This window comes from Priapulus caudatus, unplaced genomic scaffold (assembly GCF_000485595.1).
Source record: "Priapulus caudatus unplaced genomic scaffold, Priapulus_caudatus-5.0.1 Scaffold126, whole genome shotgun sequence".
Taxonomy (NCBI): domain Eukaryota; kingdom Metazoa; phylum Priapulida; class Priapulimorpha; order Priapulimorphida; family Priapulidae; genus Priapulus; species Priapulus caudatus.
The window spans coordinates 630,782-648,667 of NW_014577187.1; the positions used below are offsets into that span (position 1 = coordinate 630,782).

General features: G+C 47.5%; 1 protein-coding gene across 2 annotated transcripts in view; it reads right to left on the bottom strand.

Moving 5' to 3' along the window:
* LOC106805778 overlaps nt 1-17,886 on the bottom strand; it is a 38,769-nt gene that overhangs the window by 3,281 nt on the left and 17,602 nt on the right. The window contains exons 3-4 of one of the 2 annotated variants that reach the window (XM_014807500.1): nt 9,573-9,652; nt 4,955-6,268 (exon numbers count right to left, since the gene is read on the bottom strand). In XM_014807500.1, the coding sequence (XP_014662986.1) occupies nt 6,250-6,268; nt 9,573-9,652 (99 nt within the window). In that variant the 3' untranslated portion in view covers nt 4,955-6,249. The remainder of the gene's footprint in view (nt 1-4,954; nt 6,269-9,572; nt 9,653-17,886) is intronic. The other variant, XM_014807499.1, reaches the window with a different exon arrangement.

Below are 17,886 nucleotides of genomic sequence, written 5' to 3' on the forward strand. Positions count from 1 at the left end.
CGTGCGTGCGTGCGTGCGTGCGAGCGTGCGTGCGTGCGTGCGTGCGTGCGTACGCGTGCTTGCGTGTGTATGTGATCTCCGAATTGAAATCACGATGAGTTAGATTTCTTTTCTCTGTCTGTTTTTCATCTTTCTCTCTCCCGCGATAGGCGCGTTTTTGCACCATCTTTCATTTTCTTTCTGTGCGTTTTTTCTTCCCCTCTATATTCCCCACGGGTATTGAATAGGGTTGCAATTTTTCATCAATGGTTAGATACCTTTTGGTATTATAATCGACTTTCACTTTCTCTTCATGTGTTTTTTCCCCGTTTATAATCCCAACGGATGAAAAATGCAGTTGCATTTATTTCATCGAAAGTTAGATACCTTTTGATATTATAATCATCGTTGACGTTCTTTTCCCGTGAGTATATTTCTTCCCACTACTTCCTCTAGAAGATCACGGCCCGATAGATGTTAGAGTTTATTGCATTTTTGTCATCTATGGTAGAGTGTTTTTGATACTGTAATTACTTAATCGCGAATTAACAGAAAGTTCATGCTCAGCGTGTATTTGCTAGGTTTCATCGTGACGTTTTTATATTATAGTCGATGAATTTGCGTGCAGGCGAGTTTGCAATCGTCGTATATTTATGTGTTGAATACTTAAGTGTAACGTCTGAACAGCGTTAATTTCCGAAGCGCATATGATGTAACGCACGTTTATGTATATGTATATATGTATATGTATATGTATATGTATATGTATATGTATATGTATATGTATATGTGCATGTGCATGTGCATGTGCATGTGCATGTGCATGTGCATGTGTATGTGTATGTGTATGTGTATGTGTATGTGTATGTGTATGTGTATATGTATGTGTATTTGTATGTGTATACGTATATGTATATGTATATGTTATCAAGAGCTAATAATACCTAGGTAGGTATTATTAGCTCTTGATGTTATATATATGTTATCAGGAGTATATAATAGAAGATATTCTATTATATACTCCTGATGTTATGTTTATGTATATGCATGCTATCACGACTTCTTTTCTACTACAGTAGTCCCTGCTCTATCGGGACAGGTCGGGAACCATGAAAATGTTTTTGAAGACATGTCGTTTATACGATGATCCCGTTTATCCGGGGCTCGATAATGCCGGGACCTCTGCCATATACGCTATTTTGCGTTTTGATTTTCCTTTCAGGGCGTAATGCAAATCCTGATTGGTTCTAATAAATATATCTTTAAATATATTACAATTGATATTTGACGTGTATGTGGTATAACTGCATACTTCTCGTTAGTTCTTTTAAAGACGCGGTCAACAGATTAAGCAAGCGGACAACACGTGAATCTCATGACTTTATAAACGTGTAAGTTTATATTTATTTCTCAAAACACAAGTAGTATACAAAAAAAACCGTTTACAAGTTATGCATTGCACAATTCCAGCCACGCGAGGGTACACACGTTTCGTGTCTATATCCTATTTACGACGACACGGTATATAAACCCCCTCTACTTGTAAACTGCTCGCACACACGTGTGTGTGTGTGTGTGCTGTGACAGTACAGAACGTCTCACCTGGAGACTCGGTCGCGAAACCTTAACTACCTGCGCCGAAATTCACACCTGTCCCGAAGAACCAATCACGCTTCCACCTCTCGGCTACACGGGACATAAACCTCGACCCAAAATGTGTGAATGTTCGACGCGAAAAGATTCTATGGTGACGTCACAACACATACGACGATGCGTGCTATTACATACTAAGAAAGAGACTAACTAATGAACTAAAGCACTCTAAACTAAATATGATTATGCTGAAATAAAGGCCATAGCGGTGCAGAGATTACACGCATATATATATATATATATATATATATATCGCTATAGCTGTAACCTTATTTACATGCGCCAACAGATATTCATATTGATATATATATATATATATATATATATATATATATATATATATTTCACTAGCAAACACTGAACAATTCCGGAACTTGCGAGATCCGTCGTTTAACCAGCTGCAAAGATCGGTTCGCTTGATCTAATTTCATCGATTTACAATTAATTGCATCACCGTTACAAAGCGCGAGCGTTTGCAACGCTCCATCCAGACTCCTCGGCCGAACCGAAATGCTCCGCCATCTTGGATGTTAGAGCAAAGTTGGGAATTTCACGCCGTACCCACGTGATTATCGAGAACACGAGAAAAAAACTAAATGGCGTTGCGGTTCTTCGTCCGTGTTGGACACGCACCTTTTATGCATTCTATGCATAGAAAATTGATTAACCATACAAAAGCGCTGGTGTTGCATTGCCGCCCAGTGTACGAGTTTTCCCCCACCAGCTGTCTGGCGGAACGATATCGTTTGAGCAACAGTCTTACGAAAATATGAGATCAACCGCGAATATGTGGACGCCATCTTTACGCCTCGGAACGCTTCTACCGGTATATCTTAATTTCTATTTATCACGCCGAGGACAACGCAATAAACAATTGATTACACGGAGCATGGCTTACACGACGTCCTCGCCCACACGTCCACATTTCGCATTCTAACTCGCAAAATATGCACACCCTGTTTTGCTTTTTTTTTTCTCGGGCAGGAGGGGTAAACAAATATAGCTGCGAAGAGAGTTGTAACTCGCCCTTTCTCGCAGAATAACCCCATTTACCTAAAGCTATTCGTAGTGACTTCGCATATGTTGCACGATAACAACCCAAAAACAATGACAACAAACGAAATCTATTCAGATTTTCTCAAAGAACAAAGATGCAAACCGTTCATCTAGTCTACAACACACCGAAAATGTTCCCTTAATTTTACGCACCGCCTGCACAGGTCATGTAAGGTAGGCCCGCTCGGCAGTTTCATGCAACTCAGCGCTACCCGTGTACCCCCTCGCTCCATCACAGGCCTCCTGTGGCGTGGGCGAAATGCTACACGGGTATAGATAGCTACATACAATTACGGTTCGCTTACAACGAGATTGACCAAGAGCTAGCTAGCATAGCGTACGATGACCACAGGCACGCGAGGGTATGTTGGGTCCGAGTATATACATGTACATAGTTGGCGCAAATGATGTACTGACCAGCAGTATACAATACATTGCACTATACATATAGTAAAGTCACGTGTTTGCTCACAAAATGGCGGCGTCAAATATCGAATAATTACAAAGCAACGAAGACGCAGAGAAATGGGAGGAGATTCACTAATAAATGATTAATAAAATCTCATGCTCGCTTTGTCGGATTCGTTAAAGAAATTCCATGAAAACTGGTACGTTTTGAAGAATAACGAACGCCGTGTCTTTTTGTGAACAGTTTGATGTTTCACCATCGGATTTTACCAAATGTGCGGCGATACATGAAGAAGGCACACTCGGCAATTTGCATAGCATATATATCTATTTGAGCTTTAGCGATCGCACATAAAATCCGGACAAACACGCACACACAACCCAACGAAAGAAATGATTTTTACAAATCCTATATACAACACAGTGAGATCAATCGAAAGCTAATTATTTGTGGGTTTATTTGAACCCATAACAATATATTTTTTCAAATTAAATGTTTATTGGCGCAGCAGTGTACGGACAATCCTCGATGGATATCATCGTAATCAACTTCACAGCCCAAGTGAAATCTGCTGCACACTGCATGCGAAAGTTGGCATCACGTGATTTCGAGAAATCGCGTGAGCCTCGCGCACGACAGACAATGCATATTTCAACATGCTGACAGATAAATTCGCATTTGTATGCGTCAAAGATTTATTACATTAATTACAGTGGCAAGGCATATATATATATATATTATATTCATATTGATATTCATATTGACGTTAACGTAACCTGATCACATAATATTCATATTGATATTCATATTGACGTTAACGTAACCTGATCACATACACGATACACTCAGCATCGTCATTCTGTCTTCCCGGCCCATCATCAGTGTGCGTATTTAGGAGATTTCCCCAACGCCTGATGCGTCCTTGCGAAACGTTGGTGGTTTGCGCAGCGTGGACTGCTGGCTGGCCACGTGGCACTGGTTCCCACGGTGCCCGGGCAAGCTCAGCTCAGCATCGCATCACATCGTCTCGTGTCTGGCTTCACAGCATCCGGTGTCCAGCTGTCGGCATCGTCACCCACGTGCTAGCGTTTTACTGTGCGATTTTTCTTCTTCTCGTCCGCTTCTTCTTTTTCACGTGCACTCTTCTTTTTTCGAGAAAAATGCGAGGTCGATCCGGGAATGATAAGAGCATGCTAGAAAACTACGCCATACACTCGCAAGTGGAATTGCTGCGGCGTCGTGTTTTACAACCCTCACCCTAGTACCGCCCCCGCCGCTGGCAAATGTTACCACCCCGTGTTTTGCCCGATTCCCCGCAAAATTCCAACAACTCGCGTTGTACGATTACCCAACACGTAACCTCTAATCACGAGCCGCGTTTTGCGACACCCCCCCACACAAACCCGGTGAAACCACACGCTCCGCAGTTCTTACGAACGGCTTCGACGCCGCAATCAGTCGTCTGCTAATACTCAGCCATCAAACTCGCTATAATATCAATTTCCGACATGTCGGCACATCGAAGGCGCGGGGGAGGGGGTAGATCAGAATTGTTGCGATGCTTGTCGAATTCCGTGAGGATAATAGCGGTTTGAAGGTCGTAGACGGGAGGAGGGTGTAGCGGGCGGGCTGGATCGGCTGGGCACATGATGTCTCCGCTGCGGGCTTGCGTCGATCGCTCGGGATGCGGCTGCGCGATGATGGTATGGGAGGATTGCAGCAGATCTAGCAGCGATGCACCGTCGCGTGGGTCGACCACCACATGCATGCTGGCACGCGGCTAGTTTTTTCGCTTCCCCTCCTCCTTCTCTCTCACCCACTCTCTCTCTCTCTCTCTCTCTCTCTCGCTCGCTCCACTAACCATGCTTGCTTGCGGGCCAGCTATAGACTGCTACGTGCGGCGTCTACCAAAATGAAAGTCGCGTTGAGTCACGCGTCAAAATAGCTATTGAGTCAGACGAGCAGACGCACTCTGTATAGTCCGGGGTGGAGTCGCTCAGCCCTATACGGCTGGCCATGCATGCGGGGAGAAGCAAGGGGGTAGGCCGTTTAATGAATGCGCGGGGCGTATCGGACGAATACGTTCCACTCGCGCTCGCTTGCGGTGATTTGCGGTGATCTACCAAAGAATTCCTTTATTCGCTAATGATTTGCACTGAAGGAATTATTGAAACTGTCGTGTGTACGAAGTGCGTGTCGCAGGACTACATGAATGCTATGCTGGGGTATCGAGTGACGCTTGCTACGGTTGTATCCAGAACCTATGAATATTTAATCACACGATGACAGCAGGAGTTAAATCATATACGCATATGTATATTACTCTACGTCTGCTATTATAATGCAATCAATATGTATCGTTTCAGCCTATTACGCCAACGTGTAATAAATATATGCGTCATAACTTATCGAAAGCGATATATCTTATGAAAAGAAAAAATGTGGAATACAATACGAGAACCCTTATACTCCTAATCTACAACATTAAACTGACTATGTGAAATCTCTCGGAAAGGAAATCACACGGAAAGCAAGCATATGCGAGAATTCCCGCTCGACTAATATATCCTATCTAACAGATACCAGTATGCGTTGCCTTCGGGTCTTATCAAATATACAGTCAAACCCTGTAAACTTGTCCCAGGCCAATAATTTTTCTACACATAGCATAATGTATGTAGATGTTGGCCTTCCCCGCATCAGACCGATGGCACATTCAGGTCTACATGGGGTGCGCTTGAAACAATATATGTATGCAGGCGCCAATAATCACCGAGAACGTAAAAAAATATGGCGTCTCTCTTGACGTCACGATCACACCGGATGTCGTCTACCTCTCTGCTTCCGCGTCGGTAGCTTGCCAACGCTGTTGCCGATCATGACCGAATCGCGTTCGGCTCTCCTCGGGAATCGCAAACGCTGGCGGCGGCCATTTTGATCTCGATTCGATCCAGTAAATAGAACGTCCGTTCGGTGGCCACTATCGTCATCGTCGCCGTCGCTGTCGTCACCGGCGTGCTCTGCGCTGAGAGCTTGCTGAATCGTGCGCCTCTATTGAGTGTCGTCTGCACCGGGATAGCGCTGCTGCACCGACTCACTCATCGTTCTCCTGTTCCGCTGGCGAAATCCGCCGTTTCCGCGTCCGTTTCTGTTCATCGCATCGTTTCCTTCCTGAAAGTAGAGGAAGAAGGCAAATGTCAAATCGTTACCGCATTTTTTTTCATCTTCCCCGATTAAATGCGACGACGTCGGGAGCAGACGACGCAGCTTCTGCGTACGGAAAGTGAAAGCGGATTTCCGGTACGCGATGCGGGCGAGGGCGCGATCGGTAGCTAAATCGGAACAGAGCGGAAACAGTCGAACTTTCGCTGACATGAACCTAATCAATTCAATTGCGTTTTGGGACGCGCCGACACGCGCCATTCCCTCGCTCCTGACATGACGTGATTGTGGCGGGAGCATATCAGCATGTCTGCTACCGTGGCGTGCGGGCCTGCGTGCGTGCATGCGTGCGTGCCTGTGTGCGTGCGTACATGTGTGTGTACTTTCGTTCGTGCATGTGTGCTTGCTTTCGTGCGTGCGTGCATGTGCGTGTGCTTTCGTTCGTGCATGTGTGCTTGCTTTCGTGCGTGCGTGCATGTGCGTGTGCTTGCCTGCGTGCGTGCGTACATGCGTGCCTGCTTTCATGCGTGCGTGAGTGCGTGCGTGCGTGCGTGCGTACGTGCATGTGTGTGTGCTTGTCTGCTTTTGTGCGTGCGTGCGTGCGTGCGTGCGTGCGTGCGTGCGTGCGCGAGCTGGTACCGAATGGTAAGCGTCAATTTAGAATGCCATCGCTCGCTAACCACGTCATCATACGAACGGGTGGAGAAAAAAAATCCAATCCACTTTCACTTTCGGCGAGTGAGAGTGAGAGTTAAAAAAAATCTACCGTCTGTCGCGGCATGCGATTAATAGCGGCAGGTTAGCGCGCATTACGTACTATTGCGTAATATCACGTAATAATGCGAATGCCGGGCTTCTTCAAAGTGGCACGCGCGCCAGCGGTGACTGGCACCGGTCTGAACCCGCGCACGCTGCTTGACACGAGTACCGCAACGCTTAGTGGACAGGTACGCTAGCAGCTAATATAATGAGGTGAGTGCGTGCACGCGGAGGCGAGGGGGTGAGAGAGGGGGGAGAGGGAGAGCGCGAGAGCAATAGAGAGAGTGATAGTGAGAGTGAAAGAGAGAGTGAGTGAACGATCGAGTGGGAGTGAGAGTGAGAGAGAGAGGAATGTTGTTGATAGAGAGAGAAGAGAGAGAGACACGAAATGGAGAAGAGAGATTGAGTGAGTTGAGAGAGAGAAGAAGAGAGATAGAAGATGATGAGGGAGAGAGAAAGAGAGAGAGAGAGAGAGAGAGAGAGTAAACCCGAAAGAGGACCCGAATAAAACACGAGTGAGAGTGGTTTCATTATTGATGGCGGTGTGCATATATTCACGCGCTGTTCGTGCATGGGTGCATGGAAGGTTCGAAGGAAAGTTGATACCGAGGGCGGAGGTGTGGGCCGGGGGGAGGTAGGGAGTTAGTGGAGTAGTGGTTGACGAAGGCTGGGTAGTGGTTAGAATAGAGGTGGGGTGAAGTGGGCTTGCGATGGTGTTGTTAGCCGTGGTGCTGTGTTGGTAGTGGTGCTGTGGCATTGGTAGTGGTGTTGTGGTATTGGTAGCCGTATTGGGGTGTTGTGGTGATAGTGGTGGTAGTGGTGCTGTGATGATAGTAGTCGTAGTGGTGCCGCGGTGATTGTGTTGGTAGGGGTATGGTGGTAATTGTGGTCGTATAGTGGTGCCACATGATGTTTGTATTGGTAGTGGTGCTGTGCTGGTGAGGTGGGGGTGTTGGTGAGGTGAGGTAAGGCGTGAGGTATGGTCGGGAATGCACAGCTGCGAGTTTCTTATGCGAAACACGTAATGTGAATAATAACGTGAGGGCTGGTACAAAAAAAAAGTGGTCGCTCTTCGGTTCATCGGCGCCTATTCGTCAGAGATAGAGTTTAGTCGTTAGCTATGACAAAGACTTCATCCGAACATTAGCAATTCGTAACGGAGAGTGAAAGTTGAGTGGCAGCCGTGCAAATCAAGGCGCACGTGCATTTCTCCGCACATTACAAGGCAGCGCCTAGCTCTTAACGCATCGCCAGAGAAAATGTTTATTTGCATATGCATCTTACGAAATGCGCAGCAATGGAATGTGTTTTGTTTGTTGTTGTGATTTTTTGCCCCCCTCCTCCCTTCGTCGCATTTAATCCGATACTGATTCTCGATATCGTCACGCATCTATATTTAAGTGACACGTCTGCAGAGATAATGATGCACGCGCACCTGCGCGGACCACACCCCTATAGCACGCGCGCACCTAAATATTTACACCTCTTGCATGCTTAACCCCCGTTCTTCTCATCCCCCCCCACCCCCTCCCCCGCGCCGCCTCTCACCTTCTCTTCTCATCCCCCCCCCCCCATGCACCCTCGGACTAACTGCACAAATACTGCTCACTTTATCTCTGCGTTTCGCATCTTGGGGTTTGCGCGAAGTTTGGCGCTCTTTTGGTTGCCCTGGTTGATGCAGGAAGTTGGCGGAAACACATTGCGCGTCACCTGACTAATACCTGATTCGCATACCCGATGAATGACTTAAAATTCTGCAGTAGATACTCGTCAATAAATCGCAATAAAGTAATAATGTCTAATAAAAAATACATAAAATTCGCTGCTATCAAAATTGCAACACAACTAAAAAAAACACCTAAATTCTGAAAACTAGCTTGTGTTAAAAGGCTCGCAACCGCTCAGGCGCCCGACACAAAAACTCTCGTTATTTGTGTTTATTTCTAACTTGGACTTACTATAAAATCTCTCGCCAATCTTTGCTACAACATGCTGCGATTTGAAACAGACATACAGAATAACATCCGATTGTGTTTCCACGCTTTATGCTGCCGAGCCCTTATTTCACTCACAGTTGTGCCCCCATCTATTTGCTACTGCTTATTATATATTATATATATAATATATATTTATTATATATATATATATATATATATATATGAGCGATCAAATTGTAAATGTGCCAAAACGTAAAGACTCGGGTCGTCACGTGGTCACCTGTTAATTGTCACGTGGTGCGGAGAATTTGATTTATGATCGTGTGTGTAAACACATTGACACAACACGCCGCGTGCGTCATCTGCGCGCTAGACAAGAGCACACCAAAGAAAGAACACAGACTACCACCACAAACATGCGTTGTGCCTACGATAAAAAAAATCCATGCTAACAGGTCTACCGGACATATAAAAAAATGCGGTGAAAAGAAAACGGACGAAGGCTGTGTAGGTAGTAGAACGCTAGAATGCAGGAAAGAGAAATAGTACAGGCTTGCCCCATGCCAAACTAAATCGTGCTTGCGAGAAACGCGTGCCAAACGACCGTTGCAACTTACCACACTCGCAGCAGTAGTTTCGTCATCCACCCTATCAGCACTCGCTTTGGGGGGCATGCCAATTGTACTATTTCTCTTTCCTGCGGGGCAAACAAAAGTATTCGGACTGTGATTTTGGACTAGTGGACCGAAACACGTCAGTTTGCGGTAATGGCATATAAACAGTATAGAGAGAGTGTCAGCGCGCGCGATCAGCTACTGTCAGGTGTGACGTAATAAGCCTGCGTTAACGTGAGAATTTACGATAAGAGTAGACGCAGTACAGAATGCGTCATCACCTACACACACGTCAGGCGTGCCATAATAAAGACGTACTATATTTTTATTGTACGAACCGACCCATATCTATATCCTATAGCCTACATCAAGAGCTAATAATAGGTATTATTAGCTCTTCCCTCTTCGTGATCTATGTAAAATCACGAAGACAATAGCAGAATAATAAATAAGAAGAAAAATGTAAAAAGAAAAATGTTAAAAAAAAAGTACAGAAAGGTAATCATAATCAATGGATTTATGATACAGTTTCTGACATCGCGACACCGCGTTTCGCGATCAACATCGCTACGTGACAAGGGCGCCGACCGACGCGCGATGACTACTACTATTACAACATTACACGCTCGCAATTACAGCAATCACTGATTGCACGTTTGTTTCCCTACCGCGCGCGCGGTCCACACGTATGTTTACAAGATGCTAGCCAGCGCCGGGGATGAGGAAGGGGAGGGCGGGGATGGGGAGAGGGATTATGAGAGGGGGAGAACACCGGGCGTGCATTCAGCGTGAGGCGGGACACGCTCCGCGAGCTGCGCATGACTTCCAGGCACCTCGACGAGCCATCGCGCAGCGGGTAACAATTTACAGGTACGACCGGCGGGCGACAATAGCACACCTGATCGCGGCCCAAGCTGACGACAACAAAGCCGCCAGCGCGCCGCATCTGAATTTCAAATGCCCGTGGCAGACACAGAGCGCTCCAGACCGGCTGAAACATGATATCACTTTCCCCCGGCGGCACGCCCCCCCCCACGCGCGGGAGGAGAGCGTGAGACGCTGGGACTTCCCCCCCTTGTTATACCGTCACAACTAAACCCGCTTCGTGATTAAAACACACGTTTTAATCAATTTTTTAAATAAAAGGATGCGAATGAATGAGCGAGAGAGAGAGAGAGAGCGCGCGAGAGAAGAAAGCGAGACACACAGAGAGGAAAACGGATATGAGAGTAAGCAGAATATGAGAGCAAAAGAAAGAGAAGGAGAGGGAGAGAGAGAGAGAGAGAGAGAGAGAGCGTGCGCGCGCGAAGGCTGACTTTAACTCGTTCATCGTGCACCGTTACGTATCGTCGTCGTCGTCGCGGGAGACGCCCCTCTGCAGGGCAGGTGTAAGTGTGGCCGCCCTCACCCCGCACTCACCTCATCAACAGGTGTGCTGCACTACATCGCCACGCACAATGGCCCGTCTGTGTTGTCTGCGCTGTGTGAGGTCACGCCGTGAAATTACGGGTTTCCAACAACCAGATTGCCGGGAGGCGGTGAGAGACGGCTAGAGAAACTAACGAGAAGAATCGGAGATGTCTGCCTGTGTGTGTTGGCGTGTCTGTCTGTGTGTCTGTGTGTCTGTGTGTCTGTGTATCTGTCTGTCTGTCTGTCTGTCTGTCTGTCTGTCTGTCTGTCTGTCTGTCTGTCTGTCTGTCTGTCTGTCTGTCTGTCTGTCTATCTATCTGTCTGCCCTTCTCTCCCTTTCTCTCTTCCTCGCACTCCCCCTCTCTCTTTCTCTTTCTTTCTCTCTCTCAAACACGCACTCTCTCCCTATCCCCATTTTCCCTTCTACTACTTGCTCTCTCTCTTGCTCGCGCGAGTGCACTCCTTCCCTACTTATCTGTGTGTGTGTTCCTTTGCTAAACAGCTTTCTCCATCTCATTCTCCCTACCTCCTCTCTCTCGCTCTCTCTCTCTCTCTCTCTCTCGTATTTTGTATCTCTTTATACTTCTCCCTCTGCCTCTCACACTCCCTCTCCCTCTCTCCTATCTTCTCTCCCATACTCTCTATCACTTGCTATCGCTCACCCACCTCCTTTCTCTCTCTCTCCCTCTCCTGCGTTCAACCTCCTTCTCCCTCTATCAAATAACTCTCTCTGATCACTATTATAACCTCTATCATTATCCTCATCATTATCACCACCATCACCATCACGCACGCGACACGATGCAAAAATTAACTACCGAAATTCAATTGCGTACAAATCTCTCTCTCTCTCTCTCTCTCTCTCTCTCTCTCTCTCTCTCTCTCTCTTTTTAACTCTCACCCATCTCTCTCCCTTACTTATTTATAGCGAACGATAGAAATTTAAACGAAAAATATATAATACATATAATACATATGTATAGCGAGGTCTATATAGAGCATCCGTGGATGGTTGACTGGTCGGATAGATGGCCCCAAGGGCACGGTAATAACGGTGTATATAGTTATGGATTCTCTCTCTCTCTCTCTCTCTCTCTCTCTCTCTCTCTCTCTCTCTCTCTCTCTCTCTCTCTCTCTCTCTCTACCTCTCTTCTTTCTCTCGCTCTTATAGACAACGTGACTTGCGGGATGTTGGTGGGCTTCCCGCGTGCTCCTACTCCTCAGCCTCCCGGTAGGATGCGCGTGGCAGCAGCTGCTGCGGCGGCGGCGTCACGAGATTCCCGTAACTAACGTTTTTACACAGAGAGCAGGTAAAGGTAAGCAGACAGGCAGACAGGCAGGCAGGTAGGCAGACAGACAGGCAGGTAGGCAGGCAGGCAGACAGACAGGCAGGTAGGCATGCAGGCGGGCAGGCAGGCAGACAGACAGACAGACAGGCAGGTAGGCAGGCAGGCGGGCAGGCAGGCAAGCAGGCGGGCAGGCAGGCAAATAGGCAGGTAGGCAGGCGGGCAGGTAAACAGGCAAGCAGGTTAAGCAGGCAGAAATGCACAAAGACAGATAGGCAGGCAATCAGACAGACAGATAGGCAGGCAGGCAGGCAGACAGACAGACAGATAGGCAAGCAGGCAAGTAAACAGGCACGTAGATAGGCAGGCAGGCTGGCAAGCAGACAGACAGACAGACATATAGACAGATAGGCAGGCAGGCAGACAGGCAGAAAGACTGATTGACTGACAGACTGACAAACATGTATAGACAGGCAGGAAGACAAACAGACATATAAGAAAGCATACAGTAAAGCAAGTACTTACGCTTGAGTCATGTGATGTGAAAAATGTTTATACTTGTGTCTAACTTTAATAATTATCAATTGTCTAGCCTTCATAAATTTACCAAGAATTTAACGTAGCGTTAGATTTGCATTCTAGCGTGCCAGGTTCATACCAATGGAAAATTATCTTGTTGAAATTATGATATTTAAGTAGGTATTATATCCTCACAAGTAGTGCGATCTGAAAAACAGTAATCACAATGCTGTATTTAAATAATTAAAATGTAACCGGTATCTACAAAAAATTTATTTTGTTGAAATTATACGTTTAATGTAGAGAGATAATATTTACGAGTCATGCGAAGCGTTTTAATTTCAATCTCTCAGTTATCCAAAATGCCTATTATCTGTATCCGTGCCAGTATATATCATCTATGCCTAAAGACATACTGTTGAAATTAAATATCATCACTATATACTTACTAAAAATTCCCGATTTTCTATATTTTAATCTATTTCGTTTCCACGATGCTCAAATTTCATAGCAAGAAAAATCACATTTATTTTCGAGCGAATAATTAACGCCAGATGTCGTGCCCGTCGCGCAGGGCTTCGCGGCTTCCTCTGCCGTATGCGTGACACGGCGGTAGGCTGCGCGCGTGCAGCTACGCCGCCAGCTGACGGAAGCTGAGGCCCCGATGCCGTCCACAGAGCGTGGAAACTTCTCGTTAATGTCGCTGCCGTTACTAGCTTAGGGAAACGCGACTGTGGTTGTTGCTAACCGCCGCATGGGTTATGCGTTAATGGGGCGAGAGAAAAGCCTGGGTGCCAGAGAGGACGAGAAAAGAGGTGCACTGATAGAGAGTGTGAATGTGTGCACACGCATCTGCATGTGAATCGGGCACGACAGGAGGTGCGTACATCAGGTGGATCGTCAGTGAGGGTCAAGCATCAGGCACCGACGACGTGTGAAGACGCATATAGCATAACGGCCGAGGATGAAGTCGTAAAGGCGGTGCCGTTGAACGACTGGCGATCGAGAGAGAATTGTGGAATCGGAGGGAGCAGCTGAGCTATAGGCCGAGTCTGCGCCTGGGAGGTGAAATCATCAGGAGTGTATAATATAGAGATACATGCTCTATTATATATATATATATATACATACATACATACATATATTATACACTCCTGAAATCATCACACGTTTCCAGCCGACCGACCGCTTGTGATTATTCACGTATAGATAATTCACTTGACTTCTATGGAGTCTTCGGTTAATCGATGATTGATGATGAACGATAAATGATCGATGACCTGTTGATGATAATCGATTATAGGTTATCGATTATTGATGATCGCTAATTTCGCGGGCCGACACGTCGACTCGCAAGTAAAAACCGACTAGCCGCCCGAAAGCGAAAGTGACGCTCAGTGGATGAAATGAGAATTTAATATTTTATATTATATTGCGCTGATGCAAGCATTCATTGCCCGGCCTTCATGTCTGCCTGGCTGGCTGCGTGCATGCCCGCGCCGTGCGTGGGCGGTCTCCCTCTCTCTCTCTCTCTCACGCTGTCTCCCTCCCCCCCCTCTCTCTCTCTCTCTCTCTCTCTCTCTCTGGATATGATCACAGTAAGTCGACACGCAAAAACGCGGTGCAGTGAAAGTTTAGGGCAATCATGTAGCGAGGGAGGTGGAGGAGGAGGAGGAGGAGGTGGAGGAGGAGGAGGGTGAAGAAGGAAGGGGGCGATGTGGGAGTAGTTGGAAATGACGGGGCTAAATAAGAGAACGCTGATAAGGAGTAGGGGGGGGGTGATGTGAATAAGGGAGAGCCATTAGCCCTCTGTTTGCGCTTGCATAGTCTGGCGATGACGTCAGGGATTGTTTCGCCTGCTCGGTGCTTACGTCGGCGGTGGCAGGCAGACGGTCGTTAGCAGCGCTCTAATAACTGGCGGGAAATTGTTACGATCGCATGCGAGCAGCGGCGGAAGCACAACGAAAGGGAAATCGCCGCCATTTTTTATTATGGAGGCGATCGACGCGACGCGCGTGGCAGTTTCACTAACGACACCAGCGCAATATTACACAACTTCCCTTGTAGCGAGAGCGTTAGCGAGCGATGAAGACGTATGGATGAGTGGCATGTAATGCAAGCTATATGGTAGGGGAGGATGATGCTCTGTCGGTCAACCTCTGTTCTCTCTGCAGTTATAAGTTCCGTTTTGTGTGCAATAGTGATGTATGTGAGCGTAACATTCGTGTATCGAATAGCGGATATGGTCGTTAACAGAAAGGGGTCGCGCGCCGGTAGCCCGGCAGTATAGAGAGCAGACACTCGCCATTTCCGTAACCGTATTTCCGTAGCACGGTGCGCGGATCCGGGGGGAGCGCTGCCATCAGTGTTGTCTGCTCTGGGATTCCATCATCGACGGGACTGGATTAGCGACCGTCACGCCACATATGCTTTTACGGGATACGTTCTAGTAGCGTCAGTATCGAAATAGAAATCCGTTCAAAGCCGAACGGCGTCTGTCGAATTGTCATGAATAACAATTGGTCCCCGCGGTTCGAAACTTTGCGGACTTTTTTTCCCCGCTGATAATTGCAAGCGGGTCCACGCCACGCTGAGAAGTAATACAGCTTCAGTTCTACGTAGGAAGCAGGATAGCGACCGAGTGGATTTCTCTATTAATTACGTTACGATTAGAAAAGGTCTCCCCTGAATCACTACTGTGCACCGCCAAAGCAGTGTTAACGTGAGAAGATTGACTCGCAGCTCCCGCCACGGCGCCCGCCAGAAATGTATAAAAACCGAAATTGTACAGGCTAGCGTTAGGTCAGAAGGGGAGTTTGCCTCCGATCATCCGATCGCGTGTGTAAAGGCCGCGCTGGTTGCCGTGTGCAGTTCCAGAAGACCCGCTTTGTCGCTATAGACGCAGTATCGTACCAAAGACAATACCATGTCCCCCAAACAGATATAGTCGCGTCATACATCACGCGCTAGTATAGGGTTAGTATACCAAATGCCACCGAGCTTGCCGGGGAATAACCATGAGACAGGAGCAGGGCGTTTTTTAACGGGGAAATCCTCCAAATTTATCGCGCCACGTACAATAACAATATCTATCGCGCCAGACAAACACACATACATGCAGGAACGGTACGGAATGGACTAGGTGCATGTAGTCTGGCAATGTTTGCTCACGTATCACGCGCTAGTAGGGTTAGTACCAAATGCCACCGAGCTTGCCGGGGAATAACCATGCATGAGACAGGGTTAACCAACCCCAAATTTATCGCGCTTATATAATAAAAATATTTATCGCGCCAGACAAACCGTCACCGCCAGGTATCTCCCATCTTAGTAGTCGGAGCACGACGAGTGTAAACGAGGAGGCGAGAAGTGGACGCGCGCTCGAAAGGCAAGCGTCCCGTCCCGCTCACGGCGCGTCTGCGCTGCGCGTGACTCATCGCCGTGCACGAGACGGTGGCAAACGAGCGCTTTATAAAGTTCGGAAGGAAACGATACACAGACGCTCGCGCCCACGCGCACACAACACACACACACACACGCGCGCGCGCACCACGTACGTACCATTAATAATGATACATTGTCACCAGCGCGTTCAATTTCCCCTTTCGCCGTTTAACCGAAATGGCAACAGATGTCTTTCTGACGCTAAAAGATCAATGCCTGCCATGCTACGGAAAGCATGCTTGCGCCTTACCTCAACCACCACCGCGGTTAACACGCTCGCGCTTTTGTTCCACAAAGAAACCCCCTAGAAAAGAGAGAGCGCGCGAGAGAGAGAGAGAGAGAGAAAGAGAGAGAGAGATAGAGAGAGAGAGAGAGAGAGAGAGCGAGAGAGAGAGAGAGAGAGAGAAGAGAAGAGATCTCTCTCTCTCTTTCTCTCTCTCTTTCTCTTCTCTCTCTCCTCTCTCTCTCTCTCTCTCTCGCTCGATCGCTCTCTCTCTCTCTCTTTCTCTTTCTCTCTCTCTCTCTCTCTCTCTCTCTCTCTCTGTCTCTCTGTTTGTTTCTCTCTTTCTCTCTCTCTCTCTCTCTCTTTCTCTCTCTCTCTCTCTCTCTCGCTCTCTCTCTTTTCTGGGGGTTTCTTTGTGGGAACAAAGCGCGAGCGTGTTAACCGCGGTGGTGGTAGAGGTAAGGCGCAAGCATGCTTCCTTAAGCATGGCAGCATTTGATCTTTAGCGTCAGAAAGACATCTGTTGCCATTTCGGTTAAAACGGCGAAAGGGGAAATTAAACGCGCTGGTGACAATGTATCATTATTAATGGTAGGTACGTGTGGCGTGTGTGTGTGTGTGTGTGTGTGTGTGTGTGTGTGTGTGTGTGTGTGTGTGTGTGTGTGTGTGTGGTTGTGTGTGTGTGTGTATTGTGTGTGTTATGTGTGTGTGTGTGTGTGTGTGTGTGTGTGTGTGTGTGTGGTGTGTGTGTGTGTGTGTGTGTGTGTGTTGTGTGTGTGTGTGTACGCGCGCGCGGCGCGAACGTCTGTACACGTATCGCTCCTTCCGAACCTTATAAAGCGCTCGTTTGCCACCGCTCGTGCACGGCGATGAGTCACGCGCAGCGCAGACGCGCCGTGAGCGCGGACGCTTGTCTTTGAGCGCGCGTCTACTTATCTCGCCTCCTCGCTACACTCGTCGTGCTCCGACTACTAAGATGGGAGATACTGGCGGTGACGTTTGTCTGGCGCGATAAATATTTTTATTATATAAGCGCGATAAATTTGGGGAATGCCCTGCCCCTGTCTCATGCATGGTTATTCCCGGCAAGCTCGGTGGCATTGGTACTAGACCTTACTAGCGCGTGATCGTGAGCAAACAGATATGGCAGGGCAGACGACATGCACCTAGTCCATACCGTACCGTTCCTGCATGTGTGTGTGTTTGTCTGGCGCGATAGATATTGTTATTGTACGAGGCGGCGATAAATTTGGAGGATTTCCCCGTTAAAAACGCCCTGCTCCGTGTCTTCATGGTTATTCCCCATGCAAGCTCGGTGGCATTTGGTATACTAACCCTATACTAGCGCGTGATGTATGACGCAATTATATCTATTTGGGGGACATGGCATTGTCTTGGTACGATACTGCGTCTATAGCGACAAACGGGGTCTTCT